Source organism: Scyliorhinus torazame, chromosome 2 (assembly GCF_047496885.1).
Source record: "Scyliorhinus torazame isolate Kashiwa2021f chromosome 2, sScyTor2.1, whole genome shotgun sequence".
NCBI classification, from domain to species: domain Eukaryota; kingdom Metazoa; phylum Chordata; class Chondrichthyes; order Carcharhiniformes; family Scyliorhinidae; genus Scyliorhinus; species Scyliorhinus torazame.
Window position 1 is genome coordinate 196,050,895 of NC_092708.1, and position 20,404 is coordinate 196,071,298.

The following is a 20,404-nucleotide window of genomic DNA, read 5'->3' on the forward strand; positions in this document are numbered from 1 at the left end:
TAAGGACAGTGGAGGGAATCGACGTGTTGAGCTAGAGGAAATGGGCGAGGTACGAAATGAGTACTTTGCATTCGTGTTCAGTAAAAAAAGGGACTTTGTGGAAGTTGATTGTTGGGTAGGGTGTGTGGACTGTCTGGGTCTTGTTGACATCAGAAAGGAGGAGGTATTGGGTGTATTAAAAGACATTAAGGTAGATAGGCCTCCTAGGCTGGATGGGATTTACCCCAGAATACTGAGGGAAGCAAGGGAGGAAATTGTTGGTACCTTAACTGACATCTTTACATCCTCATTGGCTACAGATGAGTTCCCAGAGGACTGGAGAATAGCTAATGTGATACCGCTGTTTAATAAAGGTAGCAGGGATAATCCTGGAAACTATAGGCTGGTGAGCCTCACGTCGGTAGTAGGTAAATTATTGGAGAGAATTCTTAGGGATAGGATTTATGCCCATTTGGAAAAAAATTGACTTATTAGCAATAGACAGAATGGTTTTGTGAAGGGGAGGTCATGCCTCACTAACTTGTTCGAGTTTTTTGAGGAGGTGACAAAGATGATTGATGAGGGGAGAGCATGTTTACATGGACTTCAGTGAAGCCTTTGACAAGGTGCCTCATGGCAGACCGGCACAAAAGGTGAAGTCACACCAGGTGGCAAGATGGTATATTTGTTTTGCAGGGGAATGGCCACAGGAGATTCCTGCACTGTCTGCCTAGCTCTCTTGTTCTGCCTGGTGGTCACTCTCTTCCTGCCTGTGGAATCTGAGTCTGTGGTGTGATCACCTCTCAATAGGTGCGATCCACGACACTCTCTGGTTCGCAGATGCTCTACAGTGTCCCCAGCCTCCGCTCCAGCTCCGAAACCCGGGCTTCCAGGTGCTGCAGCTGGAGACACTTCCTGCACACAAGCTTGTTCCGGGCACGTGGAGCAAGAGGAGCAAACCAAGGCTATGAGATCTCATGCCATGACATAACCCTTTATTTTAATAATCTTTATTAGTGTCCCAAGTAGGCCTACATTAACACTGCAATGTGGTTACTGTGATAATCCCTTAGGCGCCACACGATGGCGCCTGTTCGGGTACACAGAGGGAAAATTCAGAATGTCCAATTCACCTAACAAGCACGACTTTCAGGACTTGTGGAAGGAAACCGGAGCACCCGGAGGAAACCCACACAGACACGGGGAGAACGTGCAGACTCCGCACAGACAGTGACCCAAGCGGGAATCAAACTCTTTAGAAGATGTCTAGATCTCCGGCAATGGGGATGTGCTGAAAAGTCACACATCAGATGGCTCTCCTAACATAAACCTGAAAAATAGGGTATTTCGCCCGAACATTCCCGCTGACACCAAAACAAACATTCCCATACCACTATCAACAGCACGATGAGAGGAAAATGACAAATAGCAGCCACTCCAGAGGATGTGTGGAAACCAGCAGTGGAAAAAGCCTGGACAAACAAATGAGCGAGCCGGCTGATGCACGGGGCGGTGAAGCTCAGGCCTCGCCAGGGCGAGAGGGACCGGCCCCGCCGCACAAGAAGCCCCCCCCCCCCCCCCACCCCACACACACCAGGGGATGGGTAGAGGATGTTTCTCTCAAGAGATTGAGAACATCAGGAAGAGACAAAATCAGATATTCAGCCTGTGGTCAAGGGTGCAGTCGCCGAAACTCTGGCGACTATGCAGGTGGCCCTAGATAAGGCAAAGAGGCTACTGGAAGCCTAGGAGAATACGATTAAAGAGCTGGAAAAAGCTGCAACAGACCAGGGTGACCGGATGGTCGCCCTGGAGAAGGAGGTGGCAAGGCTCGTCGCGACGCAGGGGGAATTTGAAGAGGAAAATCGAAGACCAGGAGAATCGGTAGAGGCGTCAAAACCTACGGATCGTGATCAGCGCAGGCTTGGAGGGCCGAAGGGCCTGTTCCTGTACTGTATTGTTCTTTCTTTGTTCTTTGTTTCAAATTACAATGCTTTGGAACTGGTTTGAACTAGTTGCACAATTAACCTGTCAGAGCTAAAGTTGATGCAACTCAGCTAACCACTGTTTCAGGAATGCAACTAACTAAAGTGCAGCTTTTAATTACCCAATTAAAGAACTAATTTAGCTAACCCTGAAAGCAAGTTTAATTACAACTTACATCCTCATAACTCACCACTTGCACTCCCTGGGCGGGATTCTCCCAGCCCTGGGCCGGGCTGGAGAATCTCCGCGACCGGGCCATGCCGCCCCGATGCCGGCCCGCGATTCTCCGGCCCGCGATTCTCTGGCCCGAATGGGCCGAGCGGGCGTAAAAAGAAAACCAAGTCCCGCTGGCGCCGTTCTAACCTGCTCTGAGCTGGCGGGGCCTCGGCATTGAAGGGTTGGGTGGCGGCCTGTGGGAGGGGAGGGAGGGGGGTCCAACCCCGGGGGTGGGGGGGCCTCCGATGTGGCCTGGCCCGCGATCGGGGCCCACTGATCGGCAGGCCAGCCTCTCTGGCTGGAGGCCTCCTTTCGTTCGCGTTGGCCCCTGTAGCCCTGCGCCATGTTGCGTCAGGGCTGGTGCATTGAAGGAGGCCACAGCGCATGCGCACATTGGCGCCGGTGCCACTGCACATGCGCGGATCCCGCGGGCACAGTGCGCGCCAGGATCGGCAGCTGGAGCGGTGCGAACCGCTCCAGCACCGTGCTGGCCCCCTGTAGGGGCCAGAATTAGTCCTGGCAGCGGCCCATTTACGACACCGTGGACACTCTGCCTTAGAGAATCCCGCCCCCTGTTTCCACCCAACTCCGAAAGCACTCTCAATCAGCCAACCAGCTCTCAGTGCAGATCACACCATATGCTGCGGACTGATACACTGTTGGTTCGACATGCAGACTGCAGTGCAGTAGCACGTGATGTGACACTCTGGATACTTACGATTATACATGCGCATGAACATACAGTTCTTAAACCTTATTGGAATAATGTAACAGGTACCAAAGACAGCAATCCCAGAGACTGGAGCACAAAATCCAGGCTGACACTACAGTGCAGCACAGAAGGGGTGCTGCACTCTCTGCGTTTGGATGAAACGTGAAGCCAAATACCGTCTGCCCTTTCGGATAGATGGTAAAGATCCCATGCCACTAATTCCAAGAAAAGCAGAGGAGATACCTGTATCCTGGTAAATATTTATCCCTCAACCATTATTGCCAAGAACAGGCCTTCTTGTCACATTGCTATTTGTTGGCTTGCTGACTGTGTACCCGTTTCCTACATTGGCTACACCAAAATTATTTCATTAGCTCTTAAGGACAATTGAGGTTATGAACGGCAGTGTCAAGAAAGAGGCCTTTCTTTACTCGCAGCTGATTAACATCTCCTGTTCAGCCTTTGGGTTTAAACAAATTTGATTGGTTTTTGATTTAAGTTCAGTGCGCTGACAGATTGGAAGACATCAAATTTCTTTCACACACATCCAGTATTTTACCTGGGAGCTGTAACATGAATTAGTAGATCCAGTGTACGTGAAAAATGTTTATCCCAGTCAGAGGAGCTGATCAGATTGTTACTATTACCCTTCACCGGCAGCTAATTAGGGTTGCCAACTCTGGTGGGAGTATTCCAGATTTCATAAGAGAGTCACAGAGTTTTACAGCACAGAAAGAGGCCCTTCGATCCATCATGTCTGTGTTGGCCATCAAACACCTATCCATTCTGATCCCATTTTCCAGCACTTAGCCCGTGGCCTTGCATGCTGTGCTGTTTCAAGTGCTCATCTAAATGCTTCGTAAGATGTTGTGAGGATTCCCACCTCCAGCACCCATTCAGGCAGTGAGTTCCCGATTCCCACCTCCCTCTGGGTGAAACTTTTTTCCTGATTTGACTGCTGTGGACTACAGACAGAGAAAATAAGTATTTTGGTCTGTCTCTCTCTATTTTCATTTTAATAATAATAATCTTTATTGTCACAAGTAGGCTTACATTAACACTGCAATGAAGTCACTGTGCAAAGCCCCTAGTCGCCACACTCCAGCGCCTATTCGGGTACACAGAGGGATAATTCAGAATGTCCAATTTACCGAACAGCACGTCGTTCGGGACTTGTGGGAGGAAACCGGAGCACCCGGAGGAAACCCACGCAGACACGGGGAGAACGTGCATACGTCGCACAGTCAGTGACCCAAGCCGGGAATCGAGCCTGGGACCCTGGCGCTGTGAAGCAACAGTGCTACTCACTGAGCTACCATGCTAAAGAGTTGATCCGGGGAAAAAAACATTGATTATAGCTACCTGCTTTGGTAACTTAAAAGATACAGGGCAGGATTCTCTGACCACCCCAGCCGGGTCAGAGAATCCCCGGGGGGGTGGCGCGAATCCCGCCCCGACACCGGCTGCTTTATTTACCGGCGCCGTTTTTCAGGCAGGGGCGGTTCTGCGCATGCACAAACTCGCACCGTCCCTTCGGCGCCCACTGGAGCGGCGCCAATCCCTCCGGCGTCCACCTAGCCATTAAAAGTGCGGAGAATTCCATACTTTCGGGGGCTGTTAACGCCGGAGTGGTTGACACCGGTTCTCCCGCCGGCATGGGGACTTAGTCCCCAGAAGGGAGAATCCCGGCCATCGTTTGCTTTCCGGAAGTGTTTACACCTGCTGGTGAGAAGGGGTCAGAATCTCAGGGAAAGCCAGTCTTATTCAAGTGAGAATGCAGAGTGCTGGGCCACGCCCTTGAAAAGGGGTTTTTGGTTCATGGGATTTTGTTTTTGAATTGGAATAATTAAGGGGGATTTCATTAAATATTATACATAGATCACTGTAGCTACGGGGAGTCTTTATGTTTGTAATTGATAAAAATTGTTGCTGTTTGTATATATATATGTTAACTCAGTTCTTAGAATAAAGCTTGTTTTGATTAAAGTGTCTGGGTAGGCTGTTGAATCACACCTGAAGGGAAGGCTCTTATGCTCATCCTAACCAAATTCAACATAAAGGTTGTAGGCCAGGTGGACTTCATAACATACTTTGGACTTTCTAAGCACTGGTCCATAACAATGGTCTGAGGTTGTGAGGTTACACAAGTTCATTTCTTTTTCACAGGCTTCAGGCCACTTGTCTCTCTGGGGTATGTTGGTCACTGTTTACTATTTTGCTGAGAGTATCTGTAACCAGAAGCCCCCTAGTCAGTAAGGGTCAGGGACTATGTCCTGGTATCTGACTGGATTTGCTTCTATCTTTAAGGAGACAATCACAACATTGACAGCATAATATACAAGTGGAACCCAAACACACGCCTGTTCGAAAGGAACCAGACCATCCCGACCTCAGGAGCCTATGACTGGGAATTCTTTACAATCGGACCCTATTCTTTCTTAGTTGTGGCAAACACCTTCAATGGGACCTCAACGCGGATCTACTCCAGGATTTACATCCAGCTGGGTGGAATGTTCCGACTTTTCCAGTCAATCCCGGTGAGTTCCCAGTTACCCTGTTCATTAAAACAGTTGATAAAAGAGTAAGGAAAGAAAGGGAGACTTCTGTATTTCTACTGCATTGGATCATAGGAACAGGAAGAAACCATTCAGACCCACCATTCAAGGAGATTTTAAATGAATATGTGTCTTAACTCCATCCACCCTGTCACTCAAGAACATCTCAAAAGCCATCACAGGAAATTAATAACTTTGCCTGCGGGGGGTCACCATCCATACAGTGGCAAACAAACACCTATCAACACACAGCAAGATCCAACAGGCACCACTGAGATAAATGGAGAGTTTATCTCCTTTTGGTGTTGTTAGTTGAGGGACGAATGTTAGACAGGGAACTATGAGAGGCCTTGCTCTTTACTAACTGGTAATTGGGATATATTCACCTCGACTGAGGCTGAGACAGGTGTATTGCTTTGCACAAAAAATGACAGGCACGATTTAATTAAACGGAATCAAAGTCCCATAGCAAGTGTGTTTAGCCGCGAGTTACCCGGAACTCGCAGCACCGAGAAACACAACACTATCGAACAGCACTTGGATTAGATAGGGGGCCTTAGTGGGGAGTGCACAGCCAAGGCCGCACATAGCCCCATTTTCTGCACCGAGGAGCCCAGCTCACCGGAACTCCGCAGTGCAGTGAGAGATCAGGGGCGAGATTCTCCGACCCCCCGCCGGGTCGGAGAATCGCCGGGGGGGGGGGTGGGCGGCGTGAATCCCGCCCCCGCCGGCCACTGAATTCTCCGGCAGCGGAGATTCGGCAGGGGCGGGAATCACGCCGGAAATTCTCCGGCCCTGTCCCGCTGGCGTGAATTAAACTACCTCTCTTACCGGCGGGACCAGGCGGTGCCAGCGGGCTCCGTGGTCCTGGGGGGGGCGCGGGGCGATCTGGCCCCGGGGGGTGCCCCCACAGTGGCCTGGCCCGCGATCGGGGCTCACCAATCCGCGGACGGGCCTGTGCCATGGGGGCACTCTTTTCCCTCTGCGTCAGCCATCAGCCTCCGCAATGGCCGACGCTGAGGTGACCCCCCCTGCGCATGCGCGGGGAAGACGTCAGCAGCCGCTGACGCTCCCGCGCATGTGCTGACTTCTGCCGGCCGGTCGAGTCCCTTCGGCCCCGGCTGGCATGGCGCCAAAGGCCTTCCACGCCAGCCGGTGGGGCAGCAACCACTTTGGCGCGGGCCTAGCCCCTAAAGGTGAGGGCTTGGCCCCTAAAGGTACAGAGAAATCCGTACCTTTGGGGTGGCCCGACGCCGGAGTGGTTCACGCCACTCCATCCCGCCGGGATCCCCCGCCCCGCCGAGTAGGGGAGAATCCCACCCCAGGTCACCATTTATAAATGGTCTCCAAATCTCTGAAGCCCCCGACACTACCCCTAACCCCCTGGAACTCCTTCTCTAACAGCACCGTGGGTGTAGCTGTAGGCAAGTGAAGTTAGGTGTGTGCTGATTGCTCACAACATTGCCTGTGAGAGCCAAGCACTCCCTCTGCATCTAAAGCAGAAATATTTATTTTGTTGAGTTGATGATAGTTCTATTATTATATAAAAGATTAAGCATTTTCTATGACTCATTATGAAATGTTCGGTGTATATAAATGTATTTAATCTTATTCATGGGGTTCTGGTCAGTGAACAAGCCTGATTTCAATCCTGTGGCTCACTGAGATGAAGAAGGGTCATTCATGCAGCCCACTCACTAACCTATAGATACTCAGTGAGCGTTCGTGACTGACTGATTTAACAGGGACAAGTCACTGAACTCTGTGTAGCTGCCCAGTGAACCCTCGCACAGTTTCATGAAACAAAATTTCATATAATTACACAATGACTAATCCCCACTGAAGTTCAAGTTTGGGTGGTGTCCAACTTTACCCAAATCCGTAACAATGCAAGTCAGTAACGAGAATGTGAATTACATTTGCTTCTCTGTAAACATTAAGACAATACGGCAGCAAAAATACTTGGGTTGAAATTCTCCCTTTTCTCTCCTCCATCTCCATGGCTAATTTCCATTTCATCTGATCTGCTTCTCATCGATGTTGATGTTAAGGGAGACCAGCTGAGTGTAAAATGGTAAAATGCCATGTTCAGTTCAGTTTTTGGCTCCCTGGCCATTGCCTGTGGCAAAACCAGACTCTTGTATTTTGAACCTGAGTTAAGCTTCCGACCCCAGGTTCTCAGAAATCTTTATTCAACTGGTTTAGTCTATTGAGAAGCGATTCTCATTTACAATAACGACCTGGCCAAGGGGCTAACGTCGCAGCAAAATAAATTACACAATACAATTGTTTAAACAGCAAAAACAATCAAAGCTGGATTTGTTTAAAACCAGACAAATAACAAAGTAACCGAGGCAGAACAAACCAAAGCTGTTCTCATTGACCATCTTGGAATCGTCAGTCAGGGAAGTGTCTTCAACCCTCCACTGGTACCGTTGTTCCTCGGAGCCACTGCCGCTTCCAGTCCCAGTCCTGGAACGCGATTCAGTGGCCGCGTTGCGCTCAAGCGAGAGCGCGACAAGGCAGTTAAATAGTGAGAGAGGCCACAAGCAAGAACTGCGCTGGGCGCAAGTCTGTTCACGATCCAATCAGCCCATTCCTGTAGGTGAAATCTCGCCGTAGCGAGGCGAGAAACCGATAATCACAACTTAAGCCCAATTTCCATACATTTAACAGGAACAAATCCCTATCTATCACTTCCCGTGATCTAATCGCCACCCCAGCAAGTGGTCATGCGGGCGCCAATTAATACAAAGAACAAAGAAAAGTACAGCACAGGAACAGGCCCTTCGGCCCTCCAAGCCTGCTCCAACCATGCTGCCCGTCTAAACTAAAATCTTCTACATTTCCTGGGTCCGTATCCCTCTATTCCCATCCAATTCATGTACTTGTCAAGATGCCCCTTAAATGTCACTATCGTCCCTGCTTCCACCACCTCCTCCAGCAGCGAGTTCCAGGCACCCACTACCCTCTGTGTTAAAAACTTGTCTCGTACATCTCCTCTAAACCTTGCCCCTCGCACCTTAAACCTATGCCCCTAGTAATTGACCTCTCTACTCTGGGAAAAAGCCTCTGACTATCCACTCTGTCTATGCCCCTCATAATTTTGTAGACCTCTATCAGGTCGCCCCTCAACCTCCGTTGTTCCAGTGAGAACAAACAAGTTTATTCAACCGCTCCTCATAGCTAATGCCCTCCATACCAGGCAACATTCTGGTAAATCCCTTCTGCATCCTCTCTAAAGCCTCCACATCCTTCTGGTAGTGTGGCGACCAGAATTGAACACTATACTCCAAGTGTGGCCTAACTAAGGTTCTATCCAGCTGCAACGTGACTTGCCAATTCTTATACTCAATGCCCCGGCCAATGAAGGCAAGCATGCCGTATGCCTTCTTGACTACCTTCTCCACCTGTGTTGCTCCTTTCAGTGACCTGTGGACCTGTACACCTAGATCTCTCTGTCTTTCAATACTCTTGAGGGTTCTACCATTCACTGTATATTCCCTACCTGCATTAGACCTTCCAAAATGCATTACCTCACATTTGTCCAGATTAAACTCCATTTGCCGTCTCTTCGCCCAAGTCTCCAAACAATCTAAATCCTGCTGTATCCTATGACAGTCCTCATCGCTATCCGCAATTCCACCAACCTTTGTGTCATCTGCAAACTTACTAATCAGACCAGTTACATTTTCCTCCAAATCATTTATATATACTATGAACAGCAAAGGTCCCAGCACTGATCCCTGCGGAACACCACTAGTCACAGCCCTCCAATCAGAAAAGCACCCTTCCATTGCTACTCTCTGCCTTCTATGACCTAGCCAGTTCTGTATCCATCTTGCCAGCTCACCCCTGATGCCATGTGACTTCACCTTTTGTACCAGTCTACCATGAGGGACCTTGTCAAAGGCCTTACTGAAGTCCATATAGACAACATCCACTGCCCTACCTGCCTCAATCATCTTTGTGACCTCTTCGAAAAACTCTATCAAGTTAGTGAGACACGACCTCCCCTTCACAAAACCATGCTGCCTCTCACTAATATGTCCATTTGCTTCCAAATGGGAGTAGATCCTGTCTCAAAGAATTCTCTCCAGTAATTTCCTTACCACTGACGGAAGGCTCACCGGCCTGTAGTTCCCTGGATTATCCTTGCTACACCTCTTAAACAAAGGAACAACATTGGCTATTCTCCAGTCCTCCGGGACATCACCTGAAGATAGTGAGGATCCAAAGATTTCTGTCAAGGCCTCAGCAATCTCCTCTCTAGCCTCCTTCAGTATTCTGGAGTAGATCCCATTAGGTCCTGGGGACTTATCTACCGTAATATTTTTCAAGACGCCCAACACCTCGTCTTTTTTGGATCTCAATGTGACCCAGGCTATCTACACACCCTTCTCCAGACTCAACATCCACCAATTCCTTCTCTTTGGTGAATACTGATGCAAAAAGGACTCCTTTTTAAAACGTGAAACTGGTGGAGGGGCTGCTGCGGGGACCAGAGGGGGTGAGCAGTCATCTTCGCTCACGGGCAAAGAGCCCAAGGGCACTGGACTTGCTGCCCCTATGCTCGGAAGGGGGTGGGGATGGGGGGTAGCCGGGGCGGGGGGTGTGTGGGGGGTACCAGCCTCAGTTGGGGTGGTAGGGCATCGGAGCTGGGGGGGGGGGGGGGGGGCGGGGGGGGTTCTCGGCTTGGGAGCGGCAACCGCATGCAGATCCTCCATGCCAACCCCTGGACCTTGCTAATTGGGAATTGACAATCATAGTTAAGTGAGCACTTCACTCATCCCAAATGGGTTCCCGTGGTTGGGTGGGCCATGTAGCATGTGGGGCCTATTGCCCAGCATTCCAATCAGACCATGATGCCTGAACACTGCGGGAGGCAACACCCAGGGGATGGACCCCAGCACCTGGACATGTCCACGGCCGGAGGGTAGGTGAGTGCAATGGCGAAAGGACCTGCGCTTGGTCCAGGTAACGTTATGTGCAGGTGTCAGGGGTACAGGATCTGGGGTCTGGTGAGCAGGGGCCCCTGCTGAGGCCGGGTGTGCATGGGCAGGGCTTGGTGGGGGGAGGGAGGAGAGGGTCCCAGGGTGGAAGACTGTTTGCCAGTCTCACACCCTCTCCCAATTCGTTATGGATATCGAACAGTCTGGATGATATTCTGGACTCTGTGTAACTTGCCCTAGTGGTGCTGCTGGCATGCTGGGCGGCCAGGTGCTGGAGAAGGCGGCGGCAGCAACATCATCAGAGGCTTGAGGCAGCGGTCCATGTGCCGGACCCCGTCCCACACCCTGAAGACCCGGCCACCCATCTGGCCAAGGTGAGACACAGAGGGAGAGCCCGCGATGGCCCAGGAAGAAAGGCGTTGCTGGTCCTTTGAACAAACGACGGACAGCGCGTACCACAGGAGGCTGTGCCTCAATAAGCAGATGGTGCAGCACCTGTGCAATGTCCTTGCAGACTTGGCACCAAGTGGAGAAGAAGGACACCTGATCTTGGTGGCCGTCAAGGTTACTGAAGCCCTGAACTTCTATGCCTCACCATCCTTCCAGGACTCAAGCGGGGACCTGTGCGGCATTTTACAGGCTACAGCCCCCAGGTGCATTCAAGGAGTCACGGATGCCCTATATGCCCGTGCAGCCGACTTTATAAACATTGACGTGGACCAAGCCCGACAAGATGCCCAGGCAGCAGGATTCTCCACCATCAATGGGATTCCCCAGGTCCAAGAGCTCATGGATAGGCATGCACCTTGTGCTCACCAGGCCGTCTGCAAGTGCCCTACGTCAACAGGAAGGGGTTGCATTCCCTGAACATAGATCATAGGATGGGTCCAGGTTAGCACCCAGCACCCCTTCCTCCCAGTCAGTGCCCATAGGGCCCTGGGGTTTCTAATGATATGTATATAGTCAGGATAGTGAAGGGGTAATAATTGCATCTATGTTTAAATCAAACACTGGAGGGCGTCACAAATTCCCTGTATATAAGACAGCCTCTTTAGGAATTCTGGGAGAAGCTGTTGGAGAAGCTGAAGAGAACATGGAGAGAGCAGAGTGAAAGTTGATTAGAGATATATAGCACGAGGTCAAGTCATAGTGTAGTTAGTAGTTAGATAGAATATTGAATACTTGTAGTACAGATTCAATATCATTTGTTTGTCATCTGTAACTCAGTAGAGTGTGCAAACTTCATTTAATTAGTAGTGTAATAATAAATTTGTTTTGTTTCAATTGATATATTCTTTGTCAATACTATATCCGGTCATTCAGGAGGAAAAGCCAAAGAATACAACATATTACCAGTCGTGGTAATATAACAGGGTTCACCTCGGGTTGGAGGGGCAGCTGGTTCGAGCCCTGGCTGCCCCTGCGTCATCTGGCTCTGCCAGCCCTGGTGACACCCCAATATTTGATGTACTGTGGTACTGCTCTTCAATGACTGGGCAGGTTCTGCAGCGCCTCGGCTATACCCATCTGAGACTGGGACATACCCCGCAGTGCCTCAGCAATGCCCACCTGAGACTGGGACATATCCCGCAGCACCTCATCAAGCTCTGCCTGGTACTGGGTCACAACCCCCAGCATGTCGAGGCCCTCAGCCATGGCCGCCACTGACTGAGCCACGCCTTGGACACTTCCAATCATACCGAGGGCGTTGTGCACCAAGCCCTCCGCTCTGGTTGTCACCCTAGCAGCGCTGGCCTCGGTGCCACGCATTAATGGTGCCATCTCCTGCGCCCGTAGCCTCTGGGACTCCTCCAATCGGCTATGGACCTCCTGGAGGGTCGCTGACATACCCCTTTGAATATCACGGCTGCACCCTATCGTCTGCATCAGCACTGGGTAAACCTGGTCCAGAGGCTCAGCATCTGACTGGAACACAGCAGGGGACTGGGTTCCAGCAGATTTCCGACTGCTGTCTCGCCTGGGCATTCCTGCCTCCACCTGATGTGCATCAGCAGTTGTGGGGTGCTCACTAGGTTGTGCCCCAGAAGTCTGTCCACTACTGTCGCCCACTGAGGTGTGTCACGCTGTGCTGGTGTGCAGCTGTACTGCGAATACTGTGGCATCCTCAAAGCTCTCCTCCAAGGTGCTCTCATGGGAGAGAGGGGTGGGGGGTGCACCCCAGATTGGAAGGGCCCGTCACCTGGAGGTCCTGCGGGAAAATGTACATGTGATCAGCGGAAGGGATAGGCCATTATATATGGCATTAACAACCCACATTTGACAGTCCGTCTGGGTGGATCTTTGCCTCAATGCCATGCACCAACCTCCACGTAGGTGACCGCTCTATCCTCGGCCACACCCGTGACCTCCAGGGCCTGCTCTTTGATGAGGATTCTGAGGTCTGGGACCCTGCCACCACCTGGGCTCTCTAACGACGGTTATGGGACAAATTCTCCTGCAGGGAGGGCATTGATAGCCGCACGTGTGGTTCACTGTGGATGGGAGAGGGGGCGAGGAATGGATGTTCAGGTATTTCCATGAGAAATCCCAATCCGTATACAGATATCTCCCTCAGAAATACCAGTCAGTGTACAGATATCTCACTGAGAAATTCCAGTCAGTGTACAGATATCTCCCTCAGAAATTCCAGTCAGTGTACAGATATCTCACTGAGAAATTCCAGTCAGTGTACAGATATCTCCCTCAGAAATTCCAGTCAGTGTACAGATATCTCCCTCAGAAATACCAGTCAGTGTATAGATATCTCCCTCAGAAATACCAGTCAGTGTACAGATATCTCACTGAGAAATTCCAGTCAGTGTACAGATATCTCCCTCAGAAATTCCAGTCAGTGTACAGATATCTCCCTCAGAAAAACCAGTCAGTGTACAGATATCTACCTCAGAAATACCAGTCAGTGTACAGAAATCTCCCTCAGAAATACCAGTCATTGTACAGAAATCTCCCTCAGAAATACCAGTCAGTGTACAGGTATCTCCCTCAGAAATACCAGTCAGTGTACAGGTATCTCCCTCAGAAATACCAGTCAGTGTACAGATATCTCCCTCAGAAATACCAGCCAGTGTAGAGATATCACCCTCAGAAATACCAGTCAGTGTACAGATATCTCCCTCAGAAATACCAGTCAGTGTACAGATAGCTCCCTCAGAAATACCAGTCAGTGTACAGAAATCTCCCTCAGAAATACCAGTCAGTGTACAGAAATCTCCCTCAGAAATACCAGCCAGTGTACAGATATCTCCCTCAGAAATACCAGTCAATGTACAGAAATCTCCCTCAGAAATACCAGTCAGTGTACAGAGATCTCCCTCAGAAATACCAGTCAGTGTACAGAAATCTCCCTCAGAAATACCAGTCAGTGTACAGATACCTCCCTCAGAAATACCAGTCAGTGTACAGATATCTCCCTCAGAAATACCAGTCAGTGTACAGATATCTCCCTCAGAAATACCAGTCAGTGTACAAATATCTCCCACAGAAATACCAGTCAGTGTACAGATATCTCCCTCAGAAATACCAGTCAGTGTACAGATATCTCACTGAGAAATTCCAGTCAGTGTACAGATATCTCCCTCAGAAATTCGAGTCAGTGTACAGATATCTCCCTCAGAAATACCAGTCAGTGTATAGATATCTCCCTCAGAAATACCAGTCAGTGTACAGATATCTCCCTCAGAAATACCAGTCAGTGTACAGAAATCTCCCTCAGAAATACCAGTCAGTGTACAGATATCTCCCTCAGAAAAACCAGTCAGTGTACAGATATCTACCTCAGAAATACCAGTCAGTGTACAGAAATCTCCCTCAGAAATACCAGTCAGTGTACAGAAATCTCTCTCAGAAATACCAGTCAGTGTACAGGTATCTCCCTCAGGAATACCAGTCAGTGTACAGGTATCTCCCTCAGAAATACCAGTCAGTGTGCAGATATCTCCCTCAGAAATACCAGCCAGTGTAGAGATATCACTCTCAGAAATACCAGTCAGTGTACAGCTATCTCCCTCAGAAATACCAGTCAGTGTACAGATAGCTCCCTCAGAAATACCAGTCAGTGTACAGAAATCTCCCTCAGAAAAACCAGTCAGTGTACAGAAATCTCCCTCAGAAATACCAGTCAGTGTACAGAAATCTCCCTCAGAAATACCAGTCAGTATACAGATATCTCCCTCAGAAATACCAGTCAGTGTACAGATATCTCCCTCAGAAATACCAGTCAGTGTACAGATATCTCCCTCAGAAATACCAGTCAGTGTACAGAAATCTCCCTCAGAAATACCAGTCAGTGTACAGATATCTCCCTCAGAAATACCAGTCAGTGTACAGAAATTCCCTCAGAAATACCAATCAGTGTACAGATACCTCCCTCAGAAATACCAGTCAGTGTACAGATATCTCCCTCAGAAATACCAGTCAGTGTACAGATATCTCCCTCAGAAATACCAGTCAGTGTACAAATATCTCCCACAGAAATACCAGTCAGTGTACAGATATCTCCCTCAGAAAAACCAGTCAGTGTACAGATATGTACCTCAGAAATACCAGTCAGTGTACAGAAATCTCCCTCAGAAATACCAGTCAGTGTACAGGTATCTCCCTCGGGAATACCAGTCAGTGTACAGGTATCTCCCTCAGAAATACCAGTCAGTGTACAGATATCTCCCTCAGAAATACCAGCCAGTGTAGAGATATCACTCTCAGAAATACCAGTCAGTGTACAGATATCTCCCTCAGAAATACCAGTCAGTGTACAGATATCTCCCTCAGAAATACCAGTCAGTGTACAGAAATCTCCCTCAGACATACCAGTCAGTGTACAGAAATCTCCCTCAGAAATACCAGCCAGTGTACAGATATCTCCCTCAGAAATGCCAGTCAATGTACAGAAATCTCCCTCAGAAATACCAGTCAGTGTACAGATATCTCCCTCAGAAATACCAGTCAGTGTACAGATATCTCCCTCAGAAATACCAGTCAGTGTACAGATATCTCCCTCAGAAATACCAGTCAGTGTACAGAAATCTCCCTCAGAAAAACCAGTCAGTGTACAGAAATCTCCCTCAGAAATACCAGTCAGTGTGCAGATATCTCCCTCAGAAATACCAGTCAGTGTACAGATATCTCCCTCAGAAATACCAGTCAGTGTACAGATATCTCCCTCAGAAATACCAGTCAATGTACAGAAATCTCCGTCAGAAATACCAGTCAGTGTACAGATATCTCCCTCAGAAATACCAGTCAGTGTACAGATATCTCCCTCAGAAATACCAGTCAGTGTACAGAAATCTCCCTCAGAAATACCAGTCAGTGTACAGAAATCTCCCTCAGAAATACCAGTCAGTGTACAGATATCTCCCTCAGAAATACCAGTCAGTGTACAGATATCTCCCTCAGAAATACCAGTCAGTGTACAGATATCTCCCTCAGAAATACCAGTCAGTGTACAGAAATCTCCCTCAGAAATACCAGTCAGTGTACAGAGATCTCCCTCAGAAATACCAGTCAGTGTACAGAAATCTCCCTCAGAAATACCAATCAGTGTACACATACCTCCCTCAGAAATACCAGTCAGTGTACAGATATCTCCCTCAGAAATACCAGTCAGTGTACAGATATCTCCCTCAGAAATACCAGTCAGTGTACAAATATCTCCCACAGAAATACCAGTCAGTGTACAGATATCTCCCTCAGAAATACCAGTCAGTGTACAGATATCTCACTGAGAAATTCCAGTCAGTGTACAGATATCTCCCTCAGAAATTCGAGTCAGTGTACAGATATCTCCCTCAGAAATACCAGTCAGTGTATAGATATCTCCCTCAGAAATACCAGTCAGTGTACAGATATCTCCCTCAGAAATACCAGTCAGTGTACAGAAATCTCCCTCAGAAATACCAGTCAGTGTACAGATATCTCCCTCAGAAAAACCAGTCAGTGTACAGATATCTACCTCAGAAATACCAGTCAGTGTACAGAAATCTCCCTCAGAAATACCAGTCAGTGTACAGAAATCTCTCTCAGAAATACCAGTCAGTGTACAGGTATCTCCCTCAGGAATACCAGTCAGTGTACAGGTGTCTCCCTCAGAAATACCAGTCAGTGTGCAGATATCTCCCTCAGAAATACCAGCCAGTGTAGAGATATCACTCTCAGAAATACCAGTCAGTGTACAGATATCTCCCTCAGAAATACCAGTCAGTGTACAGATAGCTCCCTCAGAAATACCAGTCAGTGTACAGAAATCTCCCTCAGAAAAACCAGTCAGTGTACAGAAATCTCCCTCAGAAATACCAGTCAGTGTACAGAAATCTCCCTCAGAAATACCAGTCAGTGTACAGATATCTCCCTCAGAAATACCAGTCAGTGTACAGATATCTCCCTCAGAAATACCAGTCAGTGTACAGATATCTCCCTCAGAAATACCAGTCAGTGTACAGAAATCTCCCTCAGAAATACCAGTCAGTGTACAGATATCTCCCTCAGAAATACCAGTCAGTGTACAGAAATCTCCCTCAGAAATACCAATCAGTGTACAGATACCTCCCTCAGAAATACCAGTCAGTGTACAGATATCTCCCTCAGAAATACCAGTCAGTGTACAGATATCTCCCTCAGAAATACCAGTCAGTGTACAAATATCTCCCACAGAAATACCAGTCAGTGTACAGATATCTCCCTCAGAAATACCAGTCAGTGTACAGAAATCTCCCTCAGAAATACCAGTCAGTGTACAGATATCTCCCTCAGAAAAACCAGTCAGTGTACAGATATGTACCTCAGAAATACCAGTCAGTGTACAGAAATCTCCCTCAGAAATACCAGTCAGTGTACAGATATCTCCCTCAGAAATACCAGTCAGTGTACAGGTATCTCCCTCAGAAATACCAGTCAGTGTACAGATATCTCCCTCAGAAATACCAGCCAGTGTAGAGATATCACCCTCAAAAATACCAGTCAGTGTACAGATATCTCCCTCAGAAATACCAGTCAGTGTACAGATAGCTCCCTCAGAAATACCAGTCAGTGTACAGAAATCTCCCTCAGAAATACCAGTCAGTGTACAGAAATCTCCCTCAGAAATACCAGTCAGTGTACAGATATCTCCCTCAGAAATTCCAGTCAGTGTACAGATATCTCACTGAGAAATACCAGTCAGTGTACAGATATCTCCCTCAGAAATACCAGTCAGTGTACAGAAATCTCCCTCAGAAATACTAATCAGTGTACAGATACCTCCCTCAGAAATACCAGTCAGTGTACAGATATCTCCCTCAGAAATACCAGTCAGTGTACAGATATCTCCCTCAGAAATACCAGTCAGTGTATAGAAATCTCCCTCATAAATACCAGTCAGTGTACGGAAATCTCCCTCAGAAATACCAGTCAGTGTACGGAAATCTCCCTCAGAAATACCAGTCAGTGTACAGATATCTCCCTCAGAAATACCAGTCAATGTACAGATATCTCCCTCAGAAATACCAGTCAGTGTACAGATATCTCCCTCAGAAATACCAGTCAGTGTACAGAAATCTCCCTCAGAAATACCAGTCAGTGTACAGAAATCTCCCTCAGAAATACCAATCAGTGTACAGATACCTCCCTCAGAAATACCAGTCAGTGTACAGATATCTCCCTCAGAAATACCAGTCAGTGTACAGATATCTCCCTCAGAAATACCAGTCAGTGTACAGATATCTCCCTCAGAAATACCAGTCAGTGTACAGATATCTCCCTCAGAAATACCAGCCAGTGTAGAGATATCACCCTCAGAAATACCAGTCACTGTACAGAAATCTCACTCAGAAAAACCAGTCAGTGTACAGAAATCTCCCTCAGAAATACCAGTCAGTGTACAGATATCTCCCTCAGAAATACCAGTCAGTGTACAGAAATCTTCCTCAGAAAAACCAGTCAGTGTACAGATATCTCCCTCAGAAATACCAGTCAGTGTACAGATATCCCCCTCAGAAATACCAGTCATGTACAGATATCTCTCTCAGAAATGCCAGTCAATGTACAGATATCTCCCTCAGAAATACCAGCCAGTGTAGAGATATCACCCTCAGAAATACCAGTCACTGTACAGATATCTAGCTCAGAAATACCAGTCAGTGTACAAATAGCTCCCTCAGAAATACCAGTCAGTGTACAGAAATCTCCCTCAGAAATACCAGTCAGTGTACAGAAATCTCCCTCAGAAATACCATCCAGTGTACAGATATCTCCCTCAGAAATACCAGTCAGTGTACAGATATCTCCCTCAGAAATACCATTCAGTGTACAGAAATCTCCCTCAGAAAAAACAGTCAGTGTACAGATATCTCCCTCAGAAATATCAGTCAGTGTACAGATATCTCCCTCAGAAATACCAGTCAGTGTACAGATATCTCCCTCAGAAATACCAGTCAGTGTACAGATATCTCCCTCAGAAATACCAGTCAGTGTACAGAAATCTCCCTCAGAAAAAACAGTCAGTGTACAGATATCTCCCTCAGAAATACCAGTCAGTGTACAGATATCTCCCTCAGAAATACCAGTCAGTGTACAGATATCTCCCTCAGAAATACCAGTCAGTGTACAGATATCTCCCTCAGAAATACCAGTCAGTGTACAGAAATCTCCCTCAGGAATACCAGTCAGTGTACAGATATCTCCCTCAGAAAAACCAGTCAGTGTACAGATATCTCCCTCAGAAATACCAGTCAGTGTACAGATATCTCCCTCAGAAATACCAGTCAGTGTACAGATATCTCCCTCAGAAATACCAGTCAGTGTGCAGGTACCTCCCTCAGAAATACTAGTCAGTATACAGATTTAACTCTGAGGAAGGAGTGATGGACACCAGTAATTATACTGAAATCTCCCAGAGTGATAGACTGAGAGATACAAGTAATTGATGTAAGCAAATAATGAAACAGTGCTACATTTAGCCGTGCTTCTTTTGACTTGCAAAGTCCCGCTCCCCTATCGCTTTGAAAGCAGGAGAATCTCAATCCACCCCCCCTGGCGTGCAATACTATTCCATCAGATCATATCTGTTTGTTAACTCTATCTAGCCGTGTTAGTTACATGTCCCTTCATACCTTTAACCAGCAGAAACAATCAATCTCAGCCCTGAAAATGTTCTATTCGCTCAAAGATCTCACAGCCTGTTGGGGAAGAGTCCAGGTTGCTGCTATTCTTCGTGTAACTAAAAGTATTTCTTGATCTGACATCAATGTAGCCCAGCTCCAATTTAAAAATTGTGCATTTGCTCTGGGGTCCACCAGCAAAGTAAATAGTTTCTCTCTATCTACCCGATCTAATCCCTTAATGACACCTCAATCAGATCACCTCTCAATCTTCTAAACTCGAAGGAATACAGGTCTGGTCTGTGCAAGCTGTCCTCATAATTAGCTCCTGTATCAGTCCGGTGAGACTCATTAGGTTCCGGTTCAGGTGTATTGGTCGGGATTCTCCAGCCTCCCAGCTGCATGTTTCTCAGTGACAGGAGGCAGCACACCATTCTCTGGCAACGGGATTCTCTGCTCCCGCTACTGTCAACTGGTATTCCCATTGAAAGCACCTCATGCTGTTGGGAAACCCATGGGCAGCGGTGCACTGCCGGCAAGTTTAAATGCTTAGCTACCGCCATAATTACCTCATCTTTTCGCATTTTGTCAGGTAATGTTAACTGCAATGTTTTTGCCAAATCTAACAGTCTGCTTTTAGTCTCTGTCCGTAAGGTACTGCATGTGACCGCCTCCACCCCCAAAAACTTCAGAGCCTCTGAAAGAGCCATTGTCCACAACACACTCCCTACGTAAACTGAAATACCACACCTGAAAAGCAACCACAATATGCTCACCCCACACTGTCTTTACGTTCACTAAGCCAATCCAATAGATAGACTTTTATCCCCCTCGAGCCCCCAATTTGTTATGGGCCAGGGTTTAGAGAACCCCAAGTGTATCATGGAGTTGACCTGACCCACAACTTTGAATAGA

General features: G+C 47.9%; 1 protein-coding gene across 1 annotated transcript in view; it reads left to right on the plus strand.

Moving 5' to 3' along the window:
- The window catches only part of LOC140394916 (thrombospondin-type laminin G domain and EAR repeat-containing protein-like), a 254,744-nt gene that overhangs the window by 199,096 nt on the left and 35,244 nt on the right, over positions 1-20,404 (plus strand). The window contains exon 9 of the mRNA XM_072482103.1: positions 5,201-5,430. Coding sequence (XP_072338204.1) covers positions 5,201-5,430 — 230 coding nt within the window. The remainder of the gene's footprint in view (positions 1-5,200; positions 5,431-20,404) is intronic.